Here is a 17481-nt window from a genome sequence, read left to right as displayed (position 1 = left end):
GGAGGGGGAGGCACACACCTCCACACTTTGGGTATCAGGCCACAGGCAATTATGCCACAATAGCACCTGCATTTCTGGGTTATAGTTCTGTTCTACCCATGATATCGTTAGAAGAAATAGTTATATGACTGTGTATATCATGTGCACTTGCAAAGGCAAAAAATTGCTTTGCCTAGTTTGGCTACCACAAGAAGGCACAACTCCCCACCCCACACACAAAATTGCCCTTAAAATACATTTTTGGGTTTTTCTTCTTGTGCTTTCCAATTTAATCTCAAATATACCCCAAAATAGACCTTGCCGAGAATATTGACCTTCTCATCACTGAACTTTGTTTCTCATAGGCTCCTGGGACTTAAAGCAGCCTGTGAGAGGGTCATTTGTAAATAGGGGAACTGCTTGGAGGGGAAGAGTTCCTCTCGCCTTCACTAGAACCACCATCCTGGTTACATCTCTGCTGCTCCTGAGCTGTGTTTTAAGGCCAAATCACACCTGAGCTGTATACACAAATCACTGAATATTGTGGTATTGTTGCACTATAGCAATTATTTGCAACTGGATTTTTCTGTGTGGACAAGCCAGTCCAGAAGATGAAGAATTGCTGTAATGCAACAGTACAGTATCCAAAAGGGTTGGCAGTTCCAGGTCGGGAAAACATCAGCAGGTATGTAATGCCATAGAGTCCATCCATCCTGCGAAGCTGCCGTTTCCTCCAGGGAAACTGATCTCTGTAGTCTGCAGATCAGTTGTCATTCTTGGAAAACTCCAGGCCCCACCTGGAGGATGGCAACCCTGGTATCCAGCCATGCGTGGATGCTGCCCTGGAATTCCAGTCAGGGATCTCTGATGTGCTTCTCAGCTTCAGTAGTCCTTACAGATCACTAGCTATGGCTACACAATGGAAAGAGCAGCCAAGGTTTTGAGAAAGGATTGCACAGAGCAGCAAGGGGAAAAATGGGGTCCGTGTTCCTTACTGCAACCATTCCTGCCTATTCCATATAAACTAGTGGTAAGGCTAGACTGATCTCATCCGATTTTGGAAGCTTAGCAGGGTCAGTGTTTGGATGGGAGACCACCAAGGGAGTCCAGGGTTGCCACATGAAGGCAGGCAATGGCAAACCAACTCAGTTCGTCTCTTGCCTTGAAACCCTACATGGCTGCCATGTGACTTGAGAATACTTCACACACACACACACACACACACATTCATTCTGCTGTATTGGATGAGGCATGCGGCCACAGAGGTTGTAACAAAAGAATCTCAGATGGGTGTGAGAGGCCTTCATTGCTAGCTTGGTATAGTGATTAAGAGTGGTGGTTTGGAGTGGTGGAGTCTGAGCTGGAGAACCGGGTTTGATTCCCCAATCCTCCACATGAGTGGCGGAGGCTAATCTGGTGAACTGGATTTGTTTTCCCACTCCTCCACATGAAGCCAGCTGGGTGACCTTGGGCTAGTCACAGCTCTCTCGGCCCCACCTACCTCACAGGGTGTCTGTTGTGGGGAGGGGAAGGGAAGGTGATTGTAGGCCGGTTTGTGTCTTCCTTAAGTGGCAGAGAAAGTCAGCATATAAAAACCAACTCTTCTTATTCTTCTATGTCTGAGCAATCAGCTCAATAACACAGGCTTGATAGGTATTGCAAAATGCAAGCTCCTAAAATGGGTGTGCCACTACATCTGATTGTTTTGATGCACAACCTGTACTCTGGACAAGAGGCCACAGTTAGAACAGAATATGGAGAAACAGAATGGTTTCCAATTGGCAAAGGTGTTAGACAAGGATGTATTTTATCTCCCTATCTCTTCAATCTATATGCAGAACATATAATTAGGAAAACTGGATTAGATTTAGATGAAGGTGGAGTGAAAATTGGAGGGAGGAACATTAACCATTTGGGATATGCCGATGATACTACATTACTGGCAGAAAATAGTGAAGACTTGAAATGACTACTGCTGAAAGTTAAAAGAGAAAGTGCCAAAGCAGGACTACAGCTGAACATCAAGAAGACAAAAGTAGAGACTACAGGAGAATTACGCAACTTTAAGGTTGACAATGAGGAAATTGAAATTTTTGAAGACTTTCTATTCCTTGGCTCCATCATCAACCAAAAGGGAGACTGCAGCCAAGAAATCAGAAGGAGATTGAGACTGGGAAGGGCAGCCATGAAGGAGCTCGAAAAGATTCTGAAGTGTAAGGATGAGTCACTGGCCACCAAGATTAAGTTAATTCATGCCATCGTATTTCCTATTACTATGTATAGGTGTGAAAGTTGGACAATGAAGAAAGCTGACAGGAAGAAAGTAGACTCCTTTGAACTGTGGTGTTGGAGGAGAGTGTTACGGATACCGTGGACTGCCAAAAAAAACAAAAAACAAATCACTGGGGTAATAGATCAAATCAAGCCTGAACTGACCCTAGAAGCTAAAATGACTAAACTGAGGCTATCGTATTTTGGTCATATTATGAGAAGGCAAGAGTCACTAGAAAAGACAGTCATGCTAGGAGAAGTTGAGGGCAGCAGGAAAAGAGGACGACCCAACAAGAGATGGATTGACTCTATAAAGCAGGGGTGGGGAACCTTTTTCCTGCCAAGGGCCATTTGCGCATTTATAACATTATTCGGGGGCCATAACCAGGTGTAGATCTCCCGGGGGGGGGGGGGAGAGACTACGGTTTCCAGGTCTCCAGCCACCACCTGGAGGTTGGCAACCCCAGGGGAGACCACGCAGAGAAGGCCTGGAGGGCGCCCCTGCTCCCTTGTCCTCCCCCCCTCCCAGGCGGGAGGGCAGCCAGCGGTAGGCCTGAGCAAATGAGGCGCCAGGAGGCAGCCGATCCAAGGAAAGGAAGGGAGGAAGGAAGGAAAACAGAGAAAGAGGAAAAGGGAGGGAGGGGAAAAGAGAGAGAAAGGGAGAAAGAAATTGAGGGAGGGGGAGAAAGAAAGAAAAGGACGGAGGGAGACAGACAAAGAGACAGAAAAAGAGGGAGAGAGGGAGAGAAAGGAGAGTGACAGAAAAAGAAGAAGAAAAGCCTTCCCCCACACACACACAAACCTGTGCACGCCGGCCCCAAGCGACCAGGCCCCAACCTCCATGCCTTTCCCCCCCACACACACACACCCGGCCCCAGAGCTCCCGAGGGCCGCAGAAAATGTCCTCGGGGGCCGCATACGGCCCCTGGGCCTGAGGTTCCCCATCCCTGCTATAAAGGAAGCCACAGCCCTCAATTTGCAAGACCTGAGCAAGGCTGTCAAAGATAGGACATTTTGGAGGATGTTGATTCATAGGGTCGCCATGAGTCGGAAGCAACTTGACGGCACTTTAACACACACACACACACACACAAGAGCTAGACCAGATCTCAGTAAGTACTGGCTGTTTTATTTTTGAAAGACCACCTACTGTTTCTTTGAATCAGAACATACTTTGAGAGCAACCTGAGATCTTTGGCATTAGACACAATCTATGGGCATTAGACACACATGCTATTTGCACATGTGGGAAACCAGAAAAGTGTGAGTATCTGTTTTCTGATATGTGATAAATGAACAGCCAGGTAGAAACAGTGATCCAGAATCACATTCTTGCCTGCTTGCATTTTCCAACACACAATTTTTTTAGTTTAACCTTATTAGTCTGCAATGAACTTCTCAAATCACAATTAAGGTCATATAGCAAATGAGGTCTTCCCTATGTCTTTTGCCAGAACAATCTTTTCTCTATTCCCTCCTTTCTTTTTGTTTTAACATTCAACCTGAGGAAGAGTTCTGTGAAACTCTAAAACAAGCTCACTATTTTGTGGTGTTTGATTGGTCCTCAGTTTGTTGATTCTGCTGCCATTAAGGTTTTATCTCTGCACAGTTATAGAGTAAGCCCTGTTAAACGCAGGGAGATGTACTTCTAACTTAATATGCATATGATCAGACAGAACATCACTGACCGAAGCAACCTGGTCACTGGCTTTGGAAAAGCCTTTTAGTAGAAATCAGTAGGAAATGAAATTTCAGTTTTTTAAAAGAGAATTCTCTAGTCTTACCTGCTAAAAGCAGGAACCAAATGGAGTGCTTTTTATAGTAAAGCTCTGAGTTCACTTTCTGTCCATGGCCTCTCTTTCTGTCACTGAGTAGATATCAGGAGGAAAAGGAAAGCAGACAAACAGCCAAGAGTGTTTAGAGAAGCTGCATCTGAGATACACCAAAGAGTCTTTTTCTGAAAATGAAAGTAAAAAATCTGAGGCTTAAATGATTTTACAGGCACAGCACAGCAAATTCCTTTGTCTTAAAAGTTAAAAACAGGCATGTCTTCTGTTCCCTCTATTACATGAAAACTTTATCTGACGACCAGCCAGAAAGGGGGGATGATTGGTCGTGCTAGTGGCCAGTTGACAGTCACACATGCATGCGTATCACATGATCACAACCAGGGCTTCCAACTGAGGTCAGCCTTGGGGCTCCATGAGGGATCCTGCCAACCCAGCATGGTGTTGTGTAGGGTTGCCAGGTCCCTCTTCGCCACCTGCAGGAGATTTTGGGGGTGCAGCCTGAGGAGGGTGGGGTTTGGGGAGGGGAGGGACTTCAATGCCATAGACTTGAATTGCCAAAGCAGCCATTTTCTCCAGGTGAACTGATCTCTATCGACTGGAGATCAGTTGTAATAGCAGGCGATCTCCAGCTATTACCTGGAAGTTGGCAACCCTATCAGAGTGTCAGACTAGGGATCTCGGAGGTCCAGGTTTGAACCCCCTGCTATGGAAGCTTGTTGGTGGTGATGCTGGGCCAGTCACACACTCTTGCTATTTCATGGGGGCCAGTCTGTGTGTGTGTCCAGTAATGAACCATGTCACTTTTGGTTGCACTACTAGAAGGGATGTCACTGTGTCACATCACACCATCTGATGCCCATGGAGTTTCCATCATAATACTACACCAACCTCCAGGTGGGGACTGGAACTCTTTGAATTACAGCTGCTCCCCAGACTGTAGTCCCCCTGGAGAAAATGGCTGCTTTGGAGAGTAGATGCTATGGCATTATACTCTACTGAGATCCCTCTTGTCTTCAGGCTCTTCCCCAAATCTCCAGGTATTGCCCAACCTAGAGTTCACAACCCTAGATGCCCCACCCTTAGGGTTGCCAACCTCCAGGTAGTAGCTGGAGATCTCCTGCTATTACAACTGATCTCCAGCCAATAGAGATCAATTCACCTGGAGAAAATCGCCACTTTGGCAATTGGACTCTATGGCATTGAAGTGCTTCCCCTCCCCAAACCCTGCCCTCCTCAGGTTCTGCCCCAAAAACCTGCCGGTGGCGAAGAGGGACCTGGCAACCCCACCCATCCTGCTCCCAGAAGCTCCCAGGGGTTGCCAGCCCTCTCCTAGCAACCTTACTCACTGGGTTGTTGTGAGGATAAAACAGGGAAAAGGAGAACGTTATAATTCCGTTGGGGAGAAAAGTGGGGTATAAATTAGGGTGAATAAATAATCCTGAGACCCACCACTGTACAGCAACAGGGGATACATTTACCATCTGTCCTTTCCCCATCTGGGAGGTCAGGAGTGTGTTACATGCAAGAGGGAAGAGTGTACTTTGTTGTGTGGGGGGGGCACACTGGAGATCATTTTATGCAGGGCTGGAGTTGCCAGCTCCAGGCTGGGAAATACCTGGAGATTTTGGGGGTGGAGTCTGGGGAGGAGAGGGACTTCAACAGGGTATAATACCATACAGTCTGAAGTGGCCATTTTTTCCAGGTGAACTGATCTCTGTTGCCTGGAGGTCAGTTGTAATCACAGGAGATCTCCAGCTACCACCTGGAGGTTGGGAGCCCTATCCAGGGCCCTCCAAAACCTGGAACTAGCCATGGTTTGTGGTAGAATATGTGAACTGACTGAGTTGGAAAGCACAGTGACTGAGCCTCTAAGGCAGTGGTTCCCAACCTTTTTTTGACCAGGGACCACTAGGACTTTTTTGTTCGGTGCAGGGACCCCAAGGTTCAAAATAAAAATTCCGAGAATTTGAAAATAAACTTTAGTCATAACTGTTAGTTAAACATTAAGCTTAGAATAATATTTGAATATATATTTTTATAATAGAGAACTTTTAATTGAAAATATTAATTTATTATGGGTTTATAACTTTGTTTCGTGGACCTTAATTTAGTTCTCGCGGACCCCTGGGGATCCACGGACCCCTGGTTGGGAACCAGTGCTCTAAGGCAATGAAAAAGTTGTATCTGCCGTGTTTTGAGCCGAAATGGCTATTTGCACACGCCCGAGCAAAAATCAAGTAGTGAATTGCAAGTGAGGAACCAGCCCTTATTTGGAGAGACTGACGTTCTAGACCGAGGGCCGGGTTGGCGGAAGAAGAAAGGGAGAGGCAGGGAGCTGAGAGTGTACATGAATTATCGGAAAGAAGGGGGCGGAGGCATTGAGGGCACGCCAAATCCTGGAGGAAAGACAGGGCCTACTTGAAGCCCTTTTTGTGTGTGTGTGTGTGTGTTCAGATACAGATTAGATTACAGGTTGTTTTATGCTGTAATCCACGAGAATAAATTCTTGGCATTTTTCTTCGGCGTATGTTGTTGAGTTTTATTTACCCACTCTGGTTTTGAAGAAGACTAAGAAGTTGATTGGAGGGGCGGGGGGGGGGGGGAGAGAGAGCTAAGCAGGTAAACCATGTGATGAAACCTCATCGAAACTGTAGGCCCAAATGGCTTGTGACTGGGTAATTTCCACTCAGCACTGACAGGCCAGAATTGAGCTGCTTTCCTGATGGCCTGCATGTTTCAGTGACTCGGCTGACTTTGATTCCAGAGATCTGGATACAAAAGGAAGGAGACCAGTTGTAAAATTAATTTTGATGCTCACACCAGCTCACACTGGGAGCCAGTGTGGTGTAGTGGATAAGAGCTGTGGTTTTGAATGGTGGACTTTGATCTGGAGAACCGGGTTTGATTCCCCGCTCCTCCACATGAGCGGCGGAGGCTAATCTGGTGAGCTGGATTTGTTTCCCCACTCCTCCACATGAAGTCAGCTGGGTGACCTTGGGCTAGTCACACTCTCTCAGCCCCACCCACCTCACAGGGTGTCTGTTGTGGGGAGGGGAAGGGAAGGTTATTATAAACTGGTTTGAGTCTCCCTTAAGTGGTAAAGTTGGCATATAAAAACCAGCTCTTCTTTTACCATTAGACAGAAGGTGCTGGCCCCTGCTTTATGTTTAAGGGTTACGTTCTTCACTCCCCCCCCCCACAAGAAATTCTTCGGGCTGGGGAAGGCGAGGTAAAAATGTAATAAAATAAATAAATAAATAAATTCCAGAAAAGTAGCCATGTACATCTGTTGCGACAAAAAACACAGTGTGTCCCAGAGCACTTTAGAAAATGTACAGGTTTATCCTGGCAAAAGGTTTTTTAGACTAGGGTTTGTGGCAATTTTAAAGCAACCAAAAGACAGAACTTAAAGTTCATTCTGATCTGAAACACGGACCAGTGCAAACTGCTGAGAAACTTCTCTTGATTGTGAACAGGAGCGTGTTCTTAAAGATTAATTTGAAAGCTTCTGGGTCCTACAGAGCTGTTTGCTCAAGTGTAGATTAACAGCAGAGGTGCCTGCCAGCGTGCTGGTGGTAGAGACAGTGTGTGTGGGGAAGTGGGTCCCAGTTCAGATTGTTCCTTGAGAATTCATTTTAAATAACACCTAATATTAGCACTGAAAAAATATGGACTTCAAATTTGTTATTTTTTAAAAGTTCTATAAAATTAGATAATATATACAATTGTAGATAAATGTGGCACAGAGTGGTAAGCTGCAGAACTGCAGTCCAAGCTCTGCTCACGACCTGAGTTCGATCCCGACAGAAGTTGCTTTCAGGTAGCCGGCTCAAGGTTGACTCAGCCTTCCATCCTTCCGAGGTCGGTAAAATGAGGACCCAGCTTTCTGGGGATAAAGGGAAGATGACTGGAGAAGGCCCTGGCAAACCACCCCGTAAACAAAGTCTGCCTAGTAAACGTCGGGATGTGACATCACCCAATGGGTCAGGAATGACCCGGTGCTTACACAGGGGACTTTTACCTTTACATATATACTGAGAGATTTCTGATTCAAGACAAAATAAAATTATTTTTCCACATAATGCATAATGTACTTGTGGAACTCACTGCTACAGGATATAGTGATAGTCACTAGTTTAGATAGCTTTGAGAGGGAATTAGACAGATTCATAGAAGATAAGCCCATCAATGGCTAATAACCATGATGACAAAAAGGAACCATGTTTAGAGGAAACATACTTCTAAAGACCAGTTTTTTGGAGGGGTGCCTTTGGCCTTTGTGTGGGCTTTCCAGAGGCATGTGCATCGGGTTGGCCACTGTGATGCTGGACTTGATGGAATTTTTGGTCTGATGCAACAGGACTTGCTATGTTCTTATTAACTGAAATTGTTTTCCATCACGCAGAGCCCTGATATTTGACACATAATGAATTCAAGGCACTCCAGATTAGTAGAAAATCTGACATGGGGATGTTTATATGTCCCCTCCCCAAATAAACGGGAGCCTCCGTTCCAAATTAGATGTGATGGATCAGGGCTGAGCTGTGAGAGTAGAATGGGTTTAACTTTTCAACCCTCACAGGGTTTCAGTCATTACTTCTCCATACACCATGTTATTAGTTCTCTAAAGGAAAAAAAAATGGTTCGTTCTTAAAGGGTTTTAACAGCATGAGGAGCTTTGTTTTGACTTGTGAATCTGTGCAGGAGCAATAGTATTAAGCTCCCTCTCCCCTCCCCGTATGGTTCTGATCCAAATCAAGGCCTCACATGACTGTAATTGAGATTTAAAAGATGGCGAGAAAATATATCCACTAAACGTCAAGGATCCTGTTCATTTTGACTCTCAAAATGTATCCCACAACCGTTTTTCTATGCTGGCTAGAAAGCAAACATTTGGCATAAATATAGCTCAGGACTACATTATGAGGGGGGAAAATCTGAAGGGGAACATTTTAACATATCTTCTTCACTATGGAGACCCAAAGTGTACCTTCCCCAAAGGCTGAAGTATTTCCACGCTACCGAGAATGGCGTTGTACAAAGACACCATTAGGAAACCTGGAAATGTCCCAACCAACAGTCAAAACATGAAGAATGAAACTTGTTTACCTCATAACAGAGGGTAAATATGACAAAGAGAAAGCTGTGCATGGAATAGAGCGATGAGTGTGGGGGTTATATGTCCTCCATTTGGATCTTGTGGAAGGGGTCATTTCAAGTGGCTGCCAGGAATATAAATCTGAGGCGGGCTTGTAAAATGCAAGACGCTCAGGCTTGACTGACTGATGGAAGCATTGAAACCAGGGTCGTTCATGATTAGTCACAGCCCTGGAAATTAGTACACGTGTAGTCCAAGTTACTCCAATTACTAGAAAATTCTAGAAGTTGGACATATATTGCACCACTCCCTCAGAATAGGGGGATTCAAAATGCTATCCCCTCTGCAGTAGTTACGAACGACGGGCAAGATTAAATCTGGCACAGGCACATATGTAGTCCGTGGCTGACACTCAGGTGACAAGAAAAGTCTGTGAATGACACATCTTTTGCACCTAACAAAATCCAGAGCGTGATGGTTACCTCATAAAAGCCGGAACAGAATAAGCCAACCCCACGATGGGGTGTGTGTGTGAAAGTGTTGTACAGGATTAGTTGCCTCTTCAAGCTTAGATTTGAAGGAAGGAGCAATTCTACCATAGCCAGAAACATCTGCCCATGTACAGGAAATGCTACAAACGTCATTTACTAGTCTTCTATATATAAAGGTGGTTGGGTCTTACTGTCAGACCAACTCACTCACTTAAAGAGTATCCAAACCATTATTTTCACATGACCTAGAAACCTAAACTTTGGTACCCAACTTCCCCTGGAAGAAATGGCAGCTTTGAAGGAAGACTCTATGGCGACACTTGCTGCTGAGTATCCTCCCCTCCACCCAATTTCCAGAAATTTCCCAACGTGGAATTAGCAAACCTAGTACCCACATAGCCCCACACCACAAATTACTAATAGTCTGAAAAGGGAATAGTTGAACATCTCTCCCTCAAAACAGGGAACCTGAAGTTTACCTCACAACAAAGAGCAGTAGCCACACAGATGAGGATATTTCAGTCGGTGGCTTTTCTCTTGCTGCTTCATATATTTTGGGAGATTTTCCAGCCAGCAATGGTGAAATACTTATACATGATTGATATGACAATAATTAAAAGGCAAAATGAATGTATTGTAGGGATGCCGGCCTTCAGGTGGGACCTGGGGATTCCTCTGGAATTACAGCTCATCTCCAGAGATCAGTTCCTCTGGAGAAAATGGCTGCTTTGGAGGTTGGACTCTATGGCGTTGTACCCCGCTGATGTCCTTGTCTCCCCCAAATCTCCAGGAGTTTCCCAACCCGACCCCCCATCTACCCACCGCAACCCTACTGTATTGTGTTTGTTTGTGTGGGTTCCCTGAGCCTCTGGATTGTTAACCCAGATATCCAAAAATGGTGTAGCAGTTATGGTGACTGACTGGGAAGACCTGAGTTCCGATCTCCACTCTGCCATGAAGCTCATGGGGTGACTCTGCACCAGTCAGCCTCCCTCAGCCTAACCTACCTCCCAGGGTTGTTGTGAGGATATAGCAGGGGGAGGAGAGTTTTATGCTCCTGCTGTGCTCCTTGGCAAAGGATGGGATAAAACTATAATAGACAGAATCCCACCCTGTCCTTCCATTATGACTTCAAATCAAAATAATTTACCAGGTAAATAGTAAATAGTTTTCCTCAAGGGAAAAAAACCACAAAAAAATGTATTGTTCTCCCCCTGCCTCTGAATTTGTGGACATTATCTAGAATAAAAAAATATTGTCGAAGGCTTTCACGGTCAGAGTTCATTGGTTCTTGTAGGTTATCCGGGCTGTGTGACCACGGTCACACAGCCCGGATAACCTACAAGAACCAATTATCTAGAATAGCTCCCTTCCACTGTGCAGAGGCTAACTCTCTTTTTTTATCCTTTAGCGAGGACCCTTGGCGGGCTGCGAAGATGATAAAAGGTTATATGCAGCAACACAACATCCCTCAGAGAGAGGTGGTGGATGTCACTGGGCTGAATCAGTCCCACCTTTCGCAGCACCTCAACAAAGGCACACCCATGAAAACACAGAAGCGGGCGGCTCTCTATACGTGGTATGTCCGGAAGCAGAGGGAGATTCTCAGGCGTAAGTACCATGTTTCAGGTGTTTGCTCTAGTACAGGGTATGTGTGTGTAACTCTCCACGTGGTTTGGTGGATAAAGTGAGTTGGCACTTGGGTGTTCTGCTTGTTGCTTGTAGCCTCAAGTGACAGCTTATATGGACAAATGACAGGTTGGGTCCAAATTTTCCGTTAGTGGAATGGAAATTTTATCCTCACAATAACCTTGTGAGGTAGGTTAGATTTGGAAAAAGTGACTGGCTGAATGCCACCCAAGCACTAAGGATTTGAACCTAGGTCTTCTAGATATTAGACTGGCACTCTGATCCCTGCATCACATCTTGCCTTTGTAACTGTAGTATTTCCAACAAATCCAGCCTGGTCCTCTCTGTATAGACTCAACCCACCCACCCCTGTTTTTGGGCATTACATTCCCATTTTCGTTCTGTCTTGGGCCACCCAGGAGTGAGACACAGCCAATTCATAGTTGTAAGCTGCTTCACAGAGGATATGACTTATTCAGATAAATGAATAACTTTTGGATCTGCTGTGGAAACATGTATGTGTTTTGACATGGTTATCTAATAGTGATAAAAAAGCACTCTGCATGTGTTCACATACTCTTTTTTTTAATCTATCAATTCCATGGTTGGGACTTCAGCTTTGCAAACAGCCCTTCCAGAGCTTTCAAGTAGTTAAAGAGTTCCTGTTGTGTATACATAGAAACTTGCTGGGTGACCTTGGGCCAGTCATATACTCTCAGTCTAACCTACCTTACAGGGTTGTCATGAAGATAAAATGGAGGCAAGGAGAGAGGTGGGGCATAATGGAGTATAAATGAAGAAAGTGAGTAAATCGATAATACTGACTTTGATTGACAGTTTGATCCTAAGCAGAGTGGCAGTGACACTTGTCAAAACCTGTTTACCTCAATGGACTTAGAAGGGTGTCACGTGGCTTAGGATGGCCCTGTAAGCCATCTACCCCAGTTTTGTACAGCCTGACTGGAAGTGACTCTCCAAAATTTTGGTTATCTGTCTCAGTGCTCTGACAACATTGGCCCTTCCTTTGTTGATGAGGTAATTAAATCCCACAACCTTCCCTCTCAAAGCTGGGTTGCTATCATCTCTCCCCCCCCCCCAGCATTTAGGGAATAGGGCTGTCACCAGCAGAGAGACCTTCTCAGCTTGTCTCCAGAAATCTGAGTGAATTTAAATAGCCTATTGTGTCACAATGCAGTCAGGCATCTTTGGAAGACAATGTCGTTAGAACAGAATGATCCAATTAGTTGGCTGCAGTCTCACACATCCAAAGATAATCTTTGTTGACTCTCTTTTCGATGGCACCAGGGCTTAGGCAGAGTGCAAGATACCAGAAGGTATTGCATAGTGTAATTGTCATTTGTTTTGAGGACTGGATAGGGTACAGACTAGGGCTTTTCAATGAGCTGCACGTAGAAGGGTGTTGCTCTCCCCGCCCCCTTTCATTTTCTTCTATATTTCTTGGCAGGTCTTCAGTAGTTGCATGAAAAACTTGAAATTCAACAGATGTTTCTTTCTCCACCTTTGCATCTCCATGCTGGAAAAGCTTCACCTATTGAATTTGTTACTGAGGAATCGGGGGGGGGGGATTTATTTATTTATTTATTATTTCAATTTAATACCCCGCTCTCCCTGGCCAAGACCAGCTCCCTGGCCGAGGGATGGCATGCCGTTTAAATTCAGGCTTGCCATAGAGTCTGCTACCCAAAACAGTCATTGTCTACAGGGGAGCTGATCTCTGTAGTCTGGAGATCAGCTTTCATACCGGGAGAACACCAGGCTCCACCTGGGGGCTGGCAACCCTAACAAGGATCAGCATGGACGGGCACCTACTGGTGCCCATCATGACCTGGCAGAGTTCCCACCACCAACCTTTGAAAGTGAGGGATTGCCCCAAAGACCCCTATGACAGAAGAAAACTGTGTTGGCATACACATATTCCATGTGCTTGTGCAAGATAAAGGAGGCAGAACATTTGAGGGGGGTGACTGGAGGGTGCTGTCTGTCCCCATGACCATAATAAGCCCCGTCTTTACACTCTCCATCCCACTGCATTCACAGAACCACCTGGGGAGCGATTTGTCAGCAGAGTGGGTTTAGATCCTCTAACCTGCATCTTGGCACTCATGTGGGAACTGAGTCTACTTTTTGAAGTTCCTGATTGCATGTCCGTAAACAGCATGACTGTAGAGTTGGGGCTGATGGTACAGGTCTTACCCACTTGGCATCCTCCCTTTCATCAGGTAAAAAAATGATAATAATCAATGTCATTGGGCATATGAACATAGGGAAAGCCCTGCTGGACCAAACTGATGGTCCGGCACCCTGTTTTCCACAGGGGCCAACCAGATGGCCCCAGAAGACCTACAAGCATCCAAAAACAGCCTGGACCACTTCAGTTGTTCCCAAATGCAATGGCCAGGCTATTGCTGGAGACGGGATATAGGGATCGCCCCTGTGCTGAAAGATCTACCCTGGCTACTTGTTTGTTTCCCAGCACAGTCCAAAGTGCCAGCTCTTGTTTTTAAAGCATTAACAGCACAATCTTAAGCAGAATGTTAACATTCTGTTACACTGTAAATAGCTTGGAGCCAGGATATTTGTGGGACTGCATCCTCTTGTATTGTCCAGCCTGCCCGACTCAGATCTTCCCAACTCTCTCTGCTTGCAGAGGTGAGGTGGGTGGCCACCAGAGAAAGGGCTTCTTCAGTGGAGGCCCCTCACCTCTGGAATGAGGTTCACCTGTTGCTTACCTACTGTCATTTAGGTGCCAGGATTAAAAAAAAATTAGCCCAAGCTTTTAGACTATGGTGTTCTGTGTCTTTTAGCTGTTTTAATGGTCTGCTTCTAGCCTGGGGACTGTTTTATTAATCTAATTTTAGGCTGCTTAATGATATTTTATGCTAATTTTATGCCACTGGCTTGTTATGTCTCATTGTTAAGTGAGATTTAGCCTTTTGGGGTAGAGGGCCTCATGATGGTGTTCAGTAGCCCTGAGTGTTTGGTGCCTGAAAGCTACCAAAGATGACCCCTGGAAACATGTCTAAAAGGTAACGGTCCCCTGTGCAAGCACTGGGTCATTCCTGACCCATGGGGTGATGTCACATCCTGACGTTTACTAGGCAGACTTTGTTTACGGCAGGGGTGGGGAACCTTTTTCCTGCCAAGGGCCATTTTCACATTTATGACATCATTCAGGGGCCATACCAAGTGTAGATCTCCCGGTGGGGGGAGAGGCTAGGGTTGCCAGGTCTCCAGCCACCACCTGGAGGTTGGCAACCCCAGGGGAGGCCACACAGAGAAGGCCTGCAGGGCTCCCCTGCTCCTCCCTCCCAGGTGGGAGGGCAGCCAGCGGTGGGCCTGAGCAAAAGAGGTGCCATGGGGGCGCAGCCCACAGTCGATCGGCAAGGGAGGAAGGAAAACAGAGAAAAAGGAAAAGGGAGGGAGGGAGGGAGAAAGAGAGAGAAAGGGAGAAAGAAATGGAGAGGGGGAGAAAGAAAGAAAAGGATGGAGGGAAAGAAAGAAGAGGACGGAGGGAGACAAAGAAAGAGACAGAAAAAGAGGGAGAAAGAGTGACAGAAAAAGAGGAAGAAAAGAGAGAAAAGCCTTCCCACCAGCGCACGCTGGACCCGTGCAACTGGGCCCCAGTCTCCATGCTTCCCCTCCCCCCCGGAAGCCCGATCGACTCCCGCATGCATGCTCTGCTGCTGGGAGCCGCCGGCCTCTTTCCCCCTCCTCCCTCTTGCTGCTCAACAGCCGACAGGCAGCGAGAGGGGCTTACAATGTGCCGTGGCATTCCTGCACACTGCGGCTGTAAGGGGCAGCCTTGGGGGAAGCATCCCTCTCCCTCCCCTCTCCTCTCGCCGACCAACAGCCGACAGTCGGCAAAAGGAGGTTCAAAGGGTGCCACAGTACCCCTGTAAGGCGCGGCCCCAGGAACACCCTCAGGGAGGGCCGCCCTGTGCCCCGCCTCCGCAGCAGGGCTCTGGAGCTCCTGAGGGCCACAAAAAATGTCCTCGGGGGCCGCATATGGCCCCCGGGCCTGAGGTTCCCCATCCCTGGTTTACGGGGTGGTTTTGCCAGTGCCTTCCCCAGTCATCTTCCCTTTACCCCCCACAAGCTGGGTACTCATTTTGCCAACCTCGAAAGGATGGAAGGCTGAGTCAGCCTTGAGCCAGATACCTGAAACCAACTTCCATTGGGATCAAACTCAGGTCGTGAGCAGAGCTTGGACTGCAGTACTGCAGCTTACCACTCTGCGCCACGGGGCTCTTGGAAACATGTCTAGAGAGTTCAATAACTGGCTTGCCACCTATAAAAAAGGCTCACTTTCAGCTAAAGGCAATAATATTTAGCATTTAAATAGCTCTTCCATTGTTCAAATTGCTGCACTTATGTTACTGTGTAGTAAGCTTTACAACAGCCCTGTAGGGTAGGCCACCATTATCCTCATATTCCAGACAGGGAGCCTGAAAAGAACGAGAGAGGTTTACCTAGAGAGTTTGTGGCAGAGATTTGAATGGGTCTCCCAAACACAGGTCATTCTCTTGGCCACTGTGCAACGCCTGCAGAGTAGGGTGCATCTGTGCTGGAGCAGTTCCCATGCTGCCAGTGCCCATGTGCATGTGTGAAAAGCACCATTTTTAAAAGCCATCTGGCAGGGGAAAGTTGCATTTCAGAAACAGTGGTCCCTGCTTGCAAGGGGGCAGTGCTAATGCGATGTAGGTTGAGCATGTACTGAGTTCAGATCCTCAGTCTGTCACAAAGCTCACTGCAAGACTGTGGAGCAATTACTCTGAGCGTAACCTAACACACTAGATTGTTATGTGGATAAAAGGCAATAAATCCTATGTATTCACACTAGGTGACTTTGGGCTCTGTGTCTCACGGGGTTGTTGTGAGGATAAAATGGAGGAGGGGAAAGCCACCTATGTCACCCTGAGCTCCTCGGAGGAAGGGGAGATAACAGTGTGACAGACAGACAATCTTATCATTGATATACGAAATTGCTGTAACTTATATCATTGTTCTGTCTCTCCATATCATCACTCTGGCTGGTGGTGGCTCCACAGTATCTTAGGTAAAGGTCTGTCGCAATTATGCTACCCCCTCAAGAACCCTGGGAATTGTAGTTTTGTGAAGGTTCCCAGAATTCTCAGCACCCTTGCAAAACTATAATTCCCAGAGGATTATTGCAAAGCAACTATTCACAGGTAAATGGTTACCAGTTTGTTATATAGATGCTCCATATGGTTGTTTTAAAAAGGATGCTGATTTCTATTTTTGCTATTTCCTGAACAATTGCATGTTTATGGTGCAGAATATCCCACTGGCCCTGACCTGGACAGGCTAACCTGATCTCAGAAACTAAGCAATGTCGGCCCTGGTTAGTACGTGGAGGGAAGACCACCAATGAAGACTAGGGTTGCTACGCAGAGGCAGGCAATGGCAAACCACCTCTATTCATCTCTTGCCTTTAAAAGCCCATGAGGGGTCACCATAAGTCAGCTGCGACTTGACTGCACTTTCCATTACCACCACCAGGAATTAACAGCCACATTGTGTCAAGTATTCCAAAAACCAATACAGTTCAAAATTGTTGAAAAGTATCTTTGAGTTCCTTTTGATTCCTCAAAGAACACAAAGCTATTTTGCCCGTATTCTAAATCTTGTAAGGCTGCTGTCACACTAGGGTTGCCAAGTCCTTCTTCGCCACCGGCAGGAGGTTTTGGGGGCAGAGCCTGAGGTGGGCGGGGTTTGGGGAGGGGAGGAACTTTAATGCCATAGAGTCCAATTGCCAAAGTGGCAATTTTCTCCAGTTGAACTAATCTCTATCAGCTGGAGATCAGTTGTAATAGCAGGAGATCTCCAGCCACCACCTGGAGATTGGCAACCCAATGTCAGGGGTTTTCCTCTGCATGGAGCTCCAGCTGTATGTGCCCACGTTTTGGGGGTGCTGGGGCTCCCAAGACTTCCCTGTTTAAATCATCACAAAGGAAAGCCTGTGAGCCAATTCAGACAGGGAAACATTGAATGGCTGCAGACGGAAGCTCTGCCCACAGCTAATCTGGAGATGGGGTGGAGTAAATTTTGCCTTCATTTTGCCTTTGCTCCATTTTTCCTCCTCCTCTTTCTGCCCTTCAACAGGTTACACACACACACACACACACATACATACACAGTTGAGCCCCAGTGATTTGAGCCCCTTAGCTGAGCAGTGAAGGGG

The 17481-nt window shown here is 46.5% G+C and overlaps 1 protein-coding gene across 3 annotated transcripts in view; it reads left to right on the top strand.

Moving 5' to 3' along the window:
• HNF1B (HNF1 homeobox B) overlaps positions 1–17481 on the top strand; it is a 107327-nt gene that overhangs the window by 14812 nt on the left and 75034 nt on the right. For all 3 annotated transcript variants that reach the window (XM_056865145.1, XM_056865146.1, XM_056865144.1), the window contains exon 2: positions 11041–11240. In XM_056865145.1, the coding sequence (XP_056721123.1) occupies positions 11041–11240 (200 nt within the window). The remainder of the gene's footprint in view (positions 1–11040; positions 11241–17481) is intronic.

This window comes from Euleptes europaea, chromosome 19 (assembly GCF_029931775.1).
Source record: "Euleptes europaea isolate rEulEur1 chromosome 19, rEulEur1.hap1, whole genome shotgun sequence".
Taxonomy (NCBI): Eukaryota; Metazoa; Chordata; class Lepidosauria; order Squamata; family Sphaerodactylidae; genus Euleptes; species Euleptes europaea.
The sequence above is the reverse complement of the archived record's forward strand: the minus strand, read 5'-3'. Positions and strand labels throughout refer to the sequence as shown.